Below are 14,653 nucleotides of genomic sequence, written 5' to 3'. Positions count from 1 at the left end.
TTTTTTTTTTTTTTTTTTTTTTTGTTTTTTTTTTTAACTTAAACTCTGTTCTGAGACCACCTGCAGACAATAGGATTCTGTCACCTGCCTCTGGGCTTCATCCCACTTTTTCCTTCCAGTGGGGTACTTAATTTCTCTTCCTCCTTCCCTTTCATTCACAGGAGAGCTACACCCAGAGGCATTAGATTTAGCCCTAAAAGATCTAGGATCCCCTTTGATATTCCTCCTTGGTCCTCTTTCTGGCTGAAAAGTCGGAGAGGTGATCCTGAATTCCAAGATTACTGGCAGAAGGAACATCACATCTCTCACTGACGTTGCATACTCACACTGGTGATTCTTTTCTGCTTGTAAATGAAGCTTAAAATGTAACTTTTTGTTTTCCTTTGGCCGCTCGAGAAAAGGTCATAGAACAAACATTTGTACATTTCTCTCAAGTTCTCATAAGCTGCTGCCTCACTGTAATCCTAAATTTAACCAACACTAATTAAACATTCCGATCTTTGCTACACTATTCATTTCTTTCTCTAAAGGATCTAAATCTGCTGTTTCTCCTGACTTCTGTATTCCTAGACATAGGTCTACCTCTGTCTAACTAATGGTCTGAGATTTTCTGTTATTCAGAGACCACTGTTGCCTCTCTAGACCAGTCCTGTATCACCAAGAACACCACCTTAACTGTGGTCACTCCTCACTTCAACTCATGTATTAATTTGCCAGCATTTTTCACCAGTTGTTTACTTTACCCTTCCCTTGCTTGTTAATTTCTCTTTAATTTTATTAAAAGTGTAAGCTGATAAAGCAACCCGCTGCTTCTAAATCTTTAGCAACCTTATTTATGTAGTCATTTGGTCAGTCCTTGCCTTGTGCCAAACACCACAGTAGTGATTCTAGACAAAATGATGAATGATATAGAGCTTCCCACGTCCACAGAGCCTAGGCTTCCAGGAGAGAACAAACTAACCCAACTTAAAAGATAGACTTCTCTTGCCAGTTTTCAGAACTCTCTAATAAACACAGCTTCTACCCATCTCTCAGTAATGAAAACATTCCTCTGACATTTATATTATGTCATATATATTATGTATGTATGCATACAAAAAAATCTGTACACTGTGAGAACGCAGTGACACTTAGTGGACTTTATCATGAGACTGTGACTTTGGGTTTGGCATAAATTCTTGGTGTCTCAATCTCACAATTGAAAACAAATAATAAAAAATAATCACTGTCTTGTGAGTACTTACTTTAAGCCAGCAGAAGCTAGTGGTAAAAAGCACAGACTCTTGTCACTTTGCGTGGGTCTGAGTCCTGTTCTCCTTCAGAGCAGAATGATTTTACACTGGAGGACCTAGACATCTTCATCTGCAAAATGGGGAGAAGGACGTTGGGGATGATTAAGTAAGTCAATATAATAAAAGAGTGCCTAACATATCATAAGATCTCTACGAGTCTTAGAAATTTCTTTTATTACTTTTCTAGGTAATAAAATGGATTTTCTAGGTGACAGTATAGATGACTTCTCCATATTTTTCTAATCCAGGAACTCAGTCCTTTGCCCAGGGCTACTCAGTAAGTGGTAGAGTAAAAGTTTCAATCTTGACATTCTCACTGCAGAGCCGGTGTCAATAACTATTAACCCATATGGCCTTTACAGGACTACTATAAGACTGTGATTAAATAAAAATTTAATACAATTTTAAAAAGCAATGCATTATGAAGATATAGCTTCAAACTATTTGCTACACCAGTCATTATGTTCATAAACATTTTATTGTATTATAGAATTTAGATAACATTTTCACATACGCAAATTTCTATACACATTTACATAATTACCACTTACACTTTCTGAGGTTGGAAAAATTAGTATTATTTTCTCCATTTTATAAATAAGAATACTGATTATCAGAAAAGTTAAATAACTTGCTCAAGTTTTCAAATGGTAGATGAAAAAGTCTCTGAAGCTCTAAGCATCACCCCGTGCTCTACTGTAGTTCCCTACTCTTTTTAGTAATTAGTTTTCAACAGAAAAACAAATTTTTATAACATAATTTACCATTGTATTATGAATGTGTGTGTATATGTGTGTACACGCACGTGTGAGTATTTCTTTCTGTCACTCTGTCCAAAGATCTGAGCCCAACCACTCCCAGCAGCACCATCGGCTTGGGTAGTAACAGCATGAAGCTGTCATCGTATGAGCTCTTAGGGTACATTTAAGATCTAATTCCTACAAGTATGCAAATATTAATATATCTTGATGCACAACAGTATACCTACCTAAACTTGTGTTTTCTCTTTTTTCTTTTTAAAGATTGTGATTGCTAGTATCATGTGCAGTTACAACAAAAATGACTGGATGGAGCTCTCCAAAATGGCTGAGGTAATGGTTTCTTCAGTGTACATTTATTTTATTTCTCCTCTCCTGTTTTTATTAGTTTTAAGTAAAGAGCTGCCATGAAAAATACTGCAGAAGGAATGAAATTTAAAATGTAACTTAAAACATTTCTATTATAATTTGTTTATCTTATGTTTTCATTAAAATGATGGAAATGTAAATTTAAAAGGAATCTATCCTATAAAAGTAATCCCTTGGATTTCATATACTACCTACAAGTCCTTTATTCTCTGAATCGAGATACTCTGTATTTGCATATTAAGCAAACTGTATATTATGATGGATGTCATGATAAAATTTAATTCTGCCTTTGAGAGTGTAACTTGATCTTACCTTGCCTTTAGGCAAACTAGTTTGACAGTAAGAGAAGAAATTTTGAATATAAAACTCTTGAATATTTAAAATATAAAAGGTTCATTTAATACCGTTCTTGTTTGAATACAGACATGCATAAAATGGTAGGACAGAATGCTTCTGAATGAAACACTAGTCAGCAAGTTTTCCATAATATAAATTGAATCATGCACAAATGCAGACAACTAACCACGTGCCTCAATTTTGTATTTCAAGTAGAAAAATACATAATAAAAATTGTAAACTTATGTTCATCATTCTGCCTTGGAACCTAGTCTACGTACTGTTAGCTGGAGTTTTTTGAAAAGCTCTCAGTAATGCAGAAGACTGAACCTAAAAAGACTTTCAAAATAATTGACTTCACATTATAAAATATTGTGAGGCTCTCTGTAGTGTTAAAAATGTTAATTGTACATTTTATTTGGGTATTTTAAAATGGTAAGAGGAAAAATTACTTCTGGGACTTAGGGGGTGAAATTAAACATGATCAGTAATTGGTTTCATGATCTTCTGTGCTGGGTCCATTTTATACATGTATTTACCTAATTGACCATGAAATCTTCCACAGAGCCTGGGCTTCGTATGAGCTTTGCCAATTTTAAGCTGACTATGATGAATGGCTTTATCATACTGCATGCTTCTCTGCCTTTCTGAAAGAATAAAATACTTTAAAAAATTATTTTCTTCAGTAATGGACATTAATTTTTAAATAGGTGAATTTACTTACAAAATGTCAGAAGCCTTTAATTAGAGCATACTAGATAATATACTTTTTACATTCCATTTCTTTCTTTAATTGCAGTTTTATTTACATCAACTTCTAAATACATTGAAGCATAAATAAATAAAGGGAGAAGAAAGGAAGAGGGAGGGGAGGGAGGGAGGGAGCACGAAGGGAGGAAGGAGAAAAGAAAAAGAAAGAAAAGAGAGGGAGAGAGGAAAGTGTGTGCTTCTATTTAGTAAAAACAGCTGGTGAAATCTCTGCACAGGATTGCAACCTACATATCGAGAAGGTCAATCTGTACATAGTGCCAATTTTTAACAATTCCCTGTAACCTTAAATCTGGACTAGCCTAGGGATATGCCACGAAGCAAACCTCCTCAGGCCTTCACATCCCCTTGGAGGACAGCATTGGGAGCGTGATTCCATCACAGCTCAAAAATGTACGCAAGCCACAGTTACTGTACTGCACTAATACATCTATTTTGGGGGGAGTGATGGTAAGAGGACGTGAGAGATCAGATACCACGCAAGCACACTAGGGTGCCTAGAGTTTTAAGTGTAGAAAATGACTTGATGTGATGTGTATACTTTAAGTTCATGAAGTTCTTCTTATGGTAGAATAAGTTTTGAATTATAAAATAGGGACTTAAGGAAACTTGTCATGAGATTTTTATTACTAAATCAGAAAACAGAAATGACTTATGTATAGCAGCAGAACAGATACAGCTTTACAGAATCATGAAAAAATAAAGACTGAGAAATTCTGTTAGAATTAAAATTTGCACGGGAGGGATTATTAGTGTTTATTTCCCCAGAGTCTGTCATGTTATTTTCTTATTTTGAGTAGACATTTAAGAATGCTTGAGTAGTTAAAAAAGTAAAATTAGATATATTTAAAAATACATTGTTAAGCTAAGTACTGTTTGTCATTACAACTAGTTCATCTTCTTTGTAATACCCATATCCTTGAGAAAGTTGTGTTTTATCCTGCAAATGAAGTGATGCCGAAGGGAGCCTTCCTATGTACTCTAGCCCTAGAGTTTGCATGTTTGTAATGTCTTATATGGCCCTCAGCCGGATTTGAATTAACGTATTTCCATGAAAAAAGAAGCCAAGCCTAGAAAATTTCCACATCTTGGTGAAACTTTTGCACATATCTATAGTATATTTGGACTGTGCTCAGTTTTCTAGGTGTAGACGTCTGATCCTGTGCTCTTCTAGTCTTTTGTGACGTTGCTACCCTATTGCAGTTTTCACAAAAAAAAAAAAAAAAATGTATGCGTGAATATTATTTGCTATCTAAAACAAAAGTGAATAAGAGATAGCCTCTGCAATGTGGACATGTTCATAGTTTAAAAGTAGTGAGATGGATACATACCAAACTGAGCTATACTGAAAGCTTAAAATACTGGATTTTAAGGCTAGGGATTTAGCTCAGTGGTTCCACCACCTGCCTTGCAAGTGCAAGGACCTCAGTTCGATCCCTGGTACCAAAAAAACCCCCAAACATACAGACAAACAAAAAAACAAAATACTGGATTTAAAAAATTTTTGCATAGATTTTAATAGATGTTGAATCCATGTCTTTTTTAATATGCATTAGCCTACAAAAACAGAGTCACAGTTAAGAGAAAGCGTCATTGAAGCATATAATTCTACAGCAGTATATGTGTCCCAAAAAAGGAAAATCAGAGAGGAAAGAAGAGAAAGTAAATACAAAATGGTACATGACAGAGGCTGTACCAACTTTAAAAGTAAATAAAGCAGACTGTTCAGTCATGTGGGGCAGGGGTGCCATGCTGTCTTACAGGAGTTTAGAGGAGAAGAAGAGTAAAAAATGCATCTACTGGCTGCTTCCTCTCATGGGACCTGCCTTCTCTGTGTGTTCTGTCTACTCTAACAGCTGATAGGGGAGTCAGACCCGATACCATATGGCCTGATTCTGCATCTAAACCCCGAATTGGAGGAAAAGGCTATAATTTCTTAGGAGCACTGGTGCTTCAGGGGCTCCCACTTAGAAACATATAGTGGACACTGTAATGAAGTCAAGCTTTCAATTTAAGAGAACATTTCCTCTTCTGCTACCTTCACAAGGTTACTTTATTTTACAATTATTAGGAAAGATAGAATAAATTTTGAGCTAAATATCTAATCTAAAAAGCCTGTGACTAACGTGAAGCAGAAGACATGCCTAGTTTACTTTTTGAATGGCTATAGTTGCTTGTGAGTGGAATTAATTGCCTTTTAAAGTGGTGTCCATCCTGTCAGGTGTATTGAAGCGGAGGCCCAGTGAATGTTCCCCCTCACTTGGTGTCGCTGTGTGTTCTACTCTCTCAATTTTTGAGGGTTAGGTGCCCATTTCAAAAGCCTGTGCAGAGCTGGTCAATATGTGTTGGTGTGTATATAAAATAGTGAGAACTTTTTAATAATTATTCCCTAATAATACCTTGTAATGGACAGATGGTGCTGAAAGATTTTAGTTTTTGCTTTAATTTCAGAAGCCATAAGGATGTCCAACTGCTGTATTTTTCTTAAAATATTGCAAAATCCCAAACATGCAATAAGTTCTTTCTAAGTTGCATTAGTGAGTAAGAATGCAGGCTTTTTTTCTTTTTCAAAATGCGTTCACCACCTTACTCCCAATAACTGGTTGTAGGATGTTGATAAATCACTTATTCTTTTTATGCCTTGGTTTTATCAGTTATAAAATAGGAATAATGATATATCCTTCCTATTAGAGGTTTGTTGAGGATGAAGTAAGATAATATATACCAAATAAAATATTCTAGCAAATTGATGTTAGTTATTTTATCTACTATGATAACTAATTATTACTTGTATAAAATTTATAAACTATAAATTTTCAGAGAAATATGCATAATGTAACTGTACATACAAAGGTCACCTAAATTTTCAGTAATCCTAAATGTTATTGATTTTATTTTCTATTAACTGTATCTTTTTCAACTAAATAAGAAATCCAGGGAATTTCTGCAATATTTGCAGTAACTAAAAATTAATGAGAAAAATGAAATATTGCACATAATTCCAATGTATCATCTTAGTGAATCTGGCAATTCCGACACGACATAATGTTGAGACATGTCATATTTGCAGTTCCCACTTACAGCAGGAGATGAGGATGGTTAACTGACTGGTCCAAAGCATCCCTCATTCCTTAGCAGCAGACCTAGGATTAGAACTCATCAGTCTATGCTTTGGCCACACTCACTACCAAGCCAGTAGAAAGAATGTTGTGTAATTTAAAGTAACTTTCAAGTAACATGGAGCATTTTTTAATTGGTCAGAATATCAAAAAGCCATGATGAGGCTATGGTAGAAAACAGGCTAGGATGGCCAACTGGACTTTGAGAAAGGTGCAGAAGAAAAAGTGGACTCACTAATGAGTAAAGACAAGTAAGAAAGTGGACTTAAAAGCAGCTAACTGGTGTTTGTAAGATTGTTGAGATCCTATTTAAAATTCATAAAGCAGGGAAAAAATAGGCTAAAATTTTGTACAATTCGAAGAAAAGAGAAACTTTGAAGGTACAACTTTTGGCCTAAAAAGGTCTAGTATACTAACAGAATGGTGAATTTTTAAAAGTTTTTGCAGGAGGCAATGGGCATGTTATAATAATATTGAAAATTGTTTCAAGCTTTTGGTTGACCTTACTTAAAAAGAAATTGTGGCACTGGAGATATTCTCGAAGTTAGACAAGAGAGTATAAAACTTGAATTTGTTATTTCTACATTCTTCAAATTGCTACATTAAACTTTAAAAATATTTTGTTCATTCTTAAATTTTTTTTAAAATTTTGTTCTTTAGTTTTGTTTTTTGCTAGTACTGGGAATGGAACCCAGGACCTTTTTCGCACCAGGCAGGTGCAAAACCACTGAGCTACATCCACCCTGGTTCTTAAAATGGCTTACATAAGACTTTCCAATAACTCTAAGATTTCTCAAAGTACTAAAAACTCTTTGGTTCATTTTGACATAATTCATGTGTTTACTAATTGATTATGATGATTTATTAATGATTTAAACAAGAAGGATTCCTGTTCAGTCATTAAAATCAAACAAAACTATCGGTAGCCCATGTTTCTTAGTACAGACTATTTTTAAACATGATAAAAGGGTTTTCAGTTAAAAACATTTTTAATTTAATCTTTCATTCTAGCTTAATACTACTTTTATGTATTCCTCCTCCCAATATCAGGTATGCAGAATTAGTAAGATTTGTTACTATAAAAATTTAAACTATTTAGGAAAAAATAAATCTAGTGTCAAATAGATCTAAGTTAAAATCTCGACTGTGTCACTTAACACTGAGACTTGCCACTTCACCTCATAGGCTTTGGATCTTTTCTCTGTCAAATAGGCAGAGTAATACAAGGATTGCGAGAATAACAAATATTAAGATATAGATATTAACAAATATTAAGCATAGAGAGCAGTGAGAGGTACTGTTGAAGCATTCAATATATATTTTATGATTATACATACCTTAATTTGATAAAGTTAGAATATAAAGCACAGATAGCTGTAGTATGGTAAACAGAATCATTAAAATTTGATATACAAATAAAGTTTTGCTGTTTCTTCACTTTCCTTCCCTGTCTTAAAGGCTTCCAGAGCGGATGCCCTGGAGTTAAATTTGTCATGTCCACATGGCATGGGAGAAAGAGGAATGGGCCTGGCTTGCGGGCAGGTAAGAACCTCCACAGCTGCCACTGTGTGTGTCAGGTGACATAGTAGGTTCCTGCATGGATCATCACTATACTTTAGGCAAGAAGAGGCACTGTTTAAATATTTAGTGCTTAAAAAGTGGAAAATGAGGGATGCTGAAATTACAGCAACTGTATAGTTTTATTGAGGAAAATATCACATTATGTGCTTGACAGGAAGTAATATCATAACAAATACTTTTTAAAAGCACTGAAGCAGAATTAGCTGATTTCAAATGCAATGTTCTTTATTTATTCCTGATGCTGATCCAGTTTCCCTGGGGCAATATACTGTACAAAATGCATTGTTCGTAGTGATTTTGTAGTAAATGGGGCACAGCGCAAATTGCATTTTACATTTTTTAGCATATGATCATTATTCCCTAACTGTGTTTAGGGAACTGCAAAAAGCTGTGGTGCTATTTTTATTTTGGGGTGCAATGAATGGAAACTTCATGCTAAAATAATTTAAAAAACTTAATGCATATAATGTTAATTAATGTGCTGATATAGAGAAAATATGCTGTATCTTTATATAACTAAATATAATATTGTATGTTAAAGAGCAATATAAAACCTTAATATTAAAATTGTGGGTATTTTGCATCTAATTTCATCTTTAAGCCCAGAGGGAAATGGTATGAATTAAATAATGTAAGATCTTTCAATTTCTGACAGATCTTTGGTTCCTACGAAGTTTGTATTTATGTTCACATTTGGCCCAGAGGTTTTTATATAGTAGGGGCTCAATTTTTTTTTCTTTATCTAAAGCTACTGAATTTATTTGAATTAAACTTAGAGGCCCTTCATATTGCAGGGTAAAAATTTCAAATGAATATGGGTTACTATTTTCATTTTAGCATTGAGAGAGATTTTTAACACACTTTGTAAATGTTTAATTAGCATTCCACATAGATTTGTGACCCAGGAAGGAAATCATTCTCATGAGACAGCAGGAGGGGAGACACTGGTCCAGTATTATTCAAGTATGTCTTTCCTTTCATTCATAAGAGGTTACAGAGAAGTCAGTTGGTATGGTAGCAGGACCATGACTCAATGAACTAGTAGGGGCAAAGTACAATTATATCAGATACAATAGTCAGTAAGTCATTTTGTACAGTATGATTGATGAGGAAGTTCAGTGAGGAAGACTCACTCCTAGGAGGAGGCCAATAGTATACCCTGCCCACCTCCAGAAAAGGTTTTCCCTTTCATAGTCCATACCTTGGGACCCAGATAATTTTCACTTACATGCGTGCTATGGAAAATTTGAATCTATTCACTAATTATTTTTAGGAAGGACGCATTCTGATATTTATCCCTTGCCATAAATACAATAATTATATTGAAAATATTGTCTAATTCCCAGCTGAGTTTATTTTTAAGGCTTTGTTCTATGAGTACATCTGCACTTATTCAGTTGAGAAGTATTCTGGGTATATCCTCTCAAGAGTTAGTTCTCTACATAAATTTTTTCCCAGCCCTTGTGTGAAAGAGAATGCCAAATGCTAAAATTCGACAGTCAATGATACTATTAAGATTTCTCAAACTCTTGAAAGACATTTGCTTTCCAAACCATGATGTCTTGTCTGTAGCAAACTTGGGAACAATTCCATTTCACTTATTTGTAACAATTCTTTAAAAACCAAAAGCAATTCTTCTTTTAGCCAAGTTTAAAAATGGTTGTTGAGTCATAGTCTCTCATAATTATATAAATGAAAAATAAAATTAATTTTGATCATTTTTGTTTTGACATGTTTTAAATGATTATTCTGCATCAGGATATATAAATGTGCAGGATTTTAAATGAAAGGTAAAATATTAGTGCTTTTTTAAAGAAATAATTTATTATAACTGACTTTTTGAAGCAAGCACAACTACTCCCTGGTGTTTATTTGCATTTATCTCTACTTCTTTTCACTCTCTCTGCCTCCTCTTCCAAGTGCTTATTCCTCTCTCCCTGAGTTCTAAAGTCTTGAACACTTGATATTTGGAGCAATGGGGAAATTGTGTTCAGTGGTGGGGGACTGAAGAGCTATTCCCAGTGCATGTGATTCATCCATTTGTTGAATATTTCTATGTGCCAAGCACAAAGCTCCCTGCAATCTCAGAGCCTGATGAATACTTGATGCATGAATGAGACACTGACATTACTTCAACAGCTAGAATATTTACCTATCAGAGACATTTTCTTGTACAGTACATTTTCTTCTCTAAAAACTTGTTTTTTTTCCCTCTTTCATCTTATTTTTCTTACAGCTATTTAATAAGTGAAGAATACTCTCTTTGTACCTAAGACATTTTGACTGTAGGCAGCATAAAGTATGTCTATATATTAAATGACTAAAATTATAAATTTTATGAACAAAAAAAACTATCTCAGTGACATATAAACATTATACTTACTTAAGAAATTTGTTGAGATAAAGGAACTCTAGAGCTGACCTTAATAAATTTAAATTCATTTTTCCCCAAAGTGAAACTTCTTTGAAAAAAAACTTTAAATACTTCCAGTAGTGCTAAACGATTAAAGATAGTCTTATTTTGTACATCAACCATCACCTTGATCAAACAACCTACTATCCTGAAGCATGCATTTTCTTACCTAAAACATAAGATTTTTACAAGATGATCTTATACCTTTTAATATTTTGTAAATGTTAACATAACAAGTAGCACTTTAGCATTTAGCAGTAGGCCAAACTGTTCTAAAGTAAGAAATAGAATCATATCATGTTTCTCTTTTTAAAGAACACTTTCTCTCCCCTAAATAAAGTCAGTATGTACAGTGATCACCTTCTATAGGGGATACATTTGAAGACTCCCTTCGGGTTCCTGAAACCAGTCCTATGTTTTTTATACATATATGTCTATGACAAAGTTTAATTTATACACTATGTACCATAAGAGATCAATAACAACTAGTAATACAATAGGACAACTCTAATTATACACTGTAATAAAAATTGTTGAATATATTTCTAGAGCCTTTTCTTTCATATGTTTGAACCACAGTTGCCTGCATCTGAAACAACAAAAAGTGATATCACATTATTGTCATTATGTGATTTCTAATTATTTCTATGCCAACTGATGGCACTCACTTTTTGGTATATTTTGTTTCTTTTATAAGTAAATATCTAAGTAACATTTATTTTAAAAAGGGTATAATTAGTTAAGCAGTAATTTGGTACGTAAAGTAACTAAATTAAAACCTTTGGTTCTTTCTACATGAACTGACTCTTCCATTTTATTTAATAGTATCCCCAATAACTCTGAAACTCAAGTAAAGGTGAAAATGTTGATTGTATTCACTTCAGAGAGTCAAAGTTATATCATAAATGAAAAAAACATCACAATCCTCTCCAGTAGCTATGTTAATCCCAAACTTCATAGTGTGCTAAACAGAGGCCCCTGTGTTTCCCAGGTCAGAAACCTGGCCAATGGCCACCACAGCCTGCAAGCTAATTAATATGTTAGCCTGATTATAGGGAGGACACCGAAAGAGTTTTAAATACTAGGTATTACAATAGCAGAATTAAATATTATTATTAACTGAAAATTAAGTGGAGAGATAAGTCAGCTCTGATTTCTTGTAGTTGTAAATTCCTATTTCTCTAGATATTAAAAAAAAGCCTCCTATTGATGAATGAAATGAACCTACTATTTAACTTCTGTCTTCTGGGAATAAGATACTGCTATGGTTTGTGTCTAGATGTTCCACCAAAGTGTCAGGTGGGAATGGGTAGGGTTTTTTTTCAGAAGTGGCTGAATACAGAGTGTGTGATGCTGGACTTAAGGATGTGTGATTATTAAGTCAGTCCACTGGCTTGGCACCTGTCCTCAGCCTGGTAGCCAAACAATATTAAAGGCACAGAAAGAAGCTGTTAAAGTCATTTAGACTTGCTGCTTTCTGCCTTCTGCCTGCCCTGCTTTGCCATGGACTATTTCTCCTCTGCAATGCCCCTTTGCCATGCCACCCTGCTTTGGAGCCAGCCAACTATGGACTAAAACCTCTAAGAACTTTGAGCCAAATAAGCCTTTCCTCCTTTAATTTTGGATGGTGGACTCTTTGTGTCAGCAATGAGAAGAGTCATGGACGCAGAATTTGATAACAGAAAAGTGAGGTTGTTGCTGTAATTATATCTGACCATGTGGTTTGCGAGACTTTGGGACTGGCTTGTTTAGAAAGGTTCAGAGATGTCAGATGAAAAAGCACTTCTGGAATACTTCCTAGAGGCTGTACTTGATAGGAGATTATGGTCATATTTCAGAAAACCAGAGTACTGCTAGAAATGTTAGTAAAGACCAGACTCAAGACGTTTCTACTGGGAAGGACTGTATTGGCTGTTGGACTCTAGAACATGTGTGCTACACCTTGAAAGAAAGTTTTTTAACTTTTTGCTGTTGTCCAGATAATTTCCCTGAGACTGATATTAAGGGCAGCAGACTAATTAATTTTGCTGAAGAAATTTTAAAGCATTCTATGTTGGGGCAGTGGTATGGCTACTGTTCTCAGGTTTTGGCCAGATTTATGTTGAGAATCAAGAGCATAGAGCCCAGCAGAATGATTCAAAACATTGTGCGTTTGGCCAGAAAAGGAGTACCAATAAAACAGTGGACTGCCAACATAGAGCAGAGGAGAACTTGATTGGCTGAGAAGGTAGAGAACAATAGAAATAATAGCCTGAAGGATCACAAGAACCAGTAGGGCTCTACCCTTTGCAGCCTCAAAAATGTAAAAGTGAAAGACCTCTTTGAGAATAGGGCTCCAGAGAGCTATGCTGCCTGATGACAGCAACCTTAGGAGGTTATTTTTAGGAATTTGGTTCATAGGCACTTGACCCTTACAGTCAAAAGTAAAGGAAGCCTGGCTACTGCTCCAGTTCACAGCAGACCTCGGCATCATCCACACTGTGCTGGTTTTAGGTGCATGCAAAATGAGTTGTGGAATCAGGAAGGCTTCCACCTAGATTTCAGAAGAAAGTCTGGGACTCCAGTCAGGGTGCCCCTGAGAGGACAGTGTGTGAAGCTGTGAGTGTGAAGCCGAAGGTTCAGTGAAGACCCCAGAAGTTTGGAGAAGCTAGGAACTTGGATTATCTGAGGAAAACTGCAAGGAGGGGGCAGACCCAGCCAAAAAAAAAAAGCTAAGAAAGTTACAATCACCAGCGCCATAGGGGCAGAGCCAACCAAGCCCTTTGGAGTTCACAACTTGCCATGGATTGCCTCCTATGATGAACATTGAAATACAGGAATTAATATGACCCTGCTAGATTTTGGATTTCTTTGGTCCCATTCCTTCACATTTTCCTATTTGTAACTTTTGGAATGGTCATGTCTGTCTGGTGCCATAGAATTATGGATTTTTTTTTTTTAATTTGTACAGGAGCTTCCAGATAAGAGTTTGCTTAAATCTCAGAGGAGACTTTGGATTTAGACTTTTCAGCAATGCTGAAACTCTTAAGACTTTGGCAACTCTTGGAGATGGACTAAATTCCTTTTGCATAAACAGATGTGTATGAGTCTTAGGGATGCCATGACCAGACTGCTATGGCTTGTGTCAAGGTGTTCCTCCAAAGCCTCTTGAGGTCATAGGTGGAGCTTTATCAGAGGTGGCTGGATCTAGAGTGTGTAAAGCTGAAATTAAAGGTGAGTGATTACTAAATCAGTTCACTGATTGGATTGGCACCCACTCTAAAACCAGTAACCTAGATAGAATATAAAAGGATCAGAAAGAAGCTGCTAAGGTCACTTGAACTTGAGGCTTACTTTTTCCTGTCTGCCCAAGGACTGTTTTCCCTCTGCAGTCTCCCTCTGCCATGCCACCTGCTTTGGAGTCAACTGTGAACTGAAACCTCTATGCACTGTAAACATATAAATCTTTCCTCCTTTAACTTTGGGGAGTTGGGTATTCTGTCTCTGTAATGACAGGGAGCTTCTCCAATGTCTTAGCAATCAAATTTAAAGTTGTCTATATGAAATTTATGCAAATTCATTTCCTATAACAATATATTACTTTTTAAACATAACCAAATTCAAATGAAATCATAAAAAAGCACCCCAAATGGCGCCTCTTGTATGCTTTCCCCTCTTCCTAAATATAACTCCTTGTACGATTCTGAGTGAATAATCTCTTTCATCCTTTTAAAATTCTACTGAATTATTTTTGTTTTTTTACTTTTTAAACATTTTTCCTAAATTATTCTTCATACAAGGTGCTTACTTTCTTTCCTTGAGATGATGATGTGACCTGGAGAAGCACAGACTTGTAGAACTGAGAGGAGCCTGAAAGATTCTCCTGTTTTAAACCCTATGTGTAGGATAAGAACTGGGACAGGGAAGGGCCTGATCTGCCTTCACTTAAAGTAACCAACTAGAAAGGCCCATAGTTTAAGTGCCTTTATCACTGACTTCTGCCTGGTGCTCTCTCCACTATTTCCTGCTGTGTTATTT

General features: G+C 35.3%; 1 protein-coding gene across 1 annotated transcript in view; it reads left to right on the top strand.

Moving 5' to 3' along the window:
* Positions 1-14,653, top strand: part of Dpyd (dihydropyrimidine dehydrogenase) — an 826,486-nt gene that overhangs the window by 515,021 nt on the left and 296,812 nt on the right. Inside the window, exons 16-17 of the mRNA XM_010639922.3 lie at positions 2,315-2,383; positions 8,101-8,184. Of these exons, the coding sequence (XP_010638224.1) occupies positions 2,315-2,383; positions 8,101-8,184 (153 nt within the window). The remainder of the gene's footprint in view (positions 1-2,314; positions 2,384-8,100; positions 8,185-14,653) is intronic.

This window comes from Fukomys damarensis, unplaced genomic scaffold (assembly GCF_012274545.1).
Source record: "Fukomys damarensis isolate Sample0158 unplaced genomic scaffold, DMR_v1.0_HiC HiC_scaffold_33, whole genome shotgun sequence".
Taxonomy (NCBI): domain Eukaryota; kingdom Metazoa; phylum Chordata; class Mammalia; order Rodentia; family Bathyergidae; genus Fukomys; species Fukomys damarensis.
Note: the sequence above shows the minus strand (reverse complement) of the source record. Positions and strands in the feature narration are given on the sequence as shown.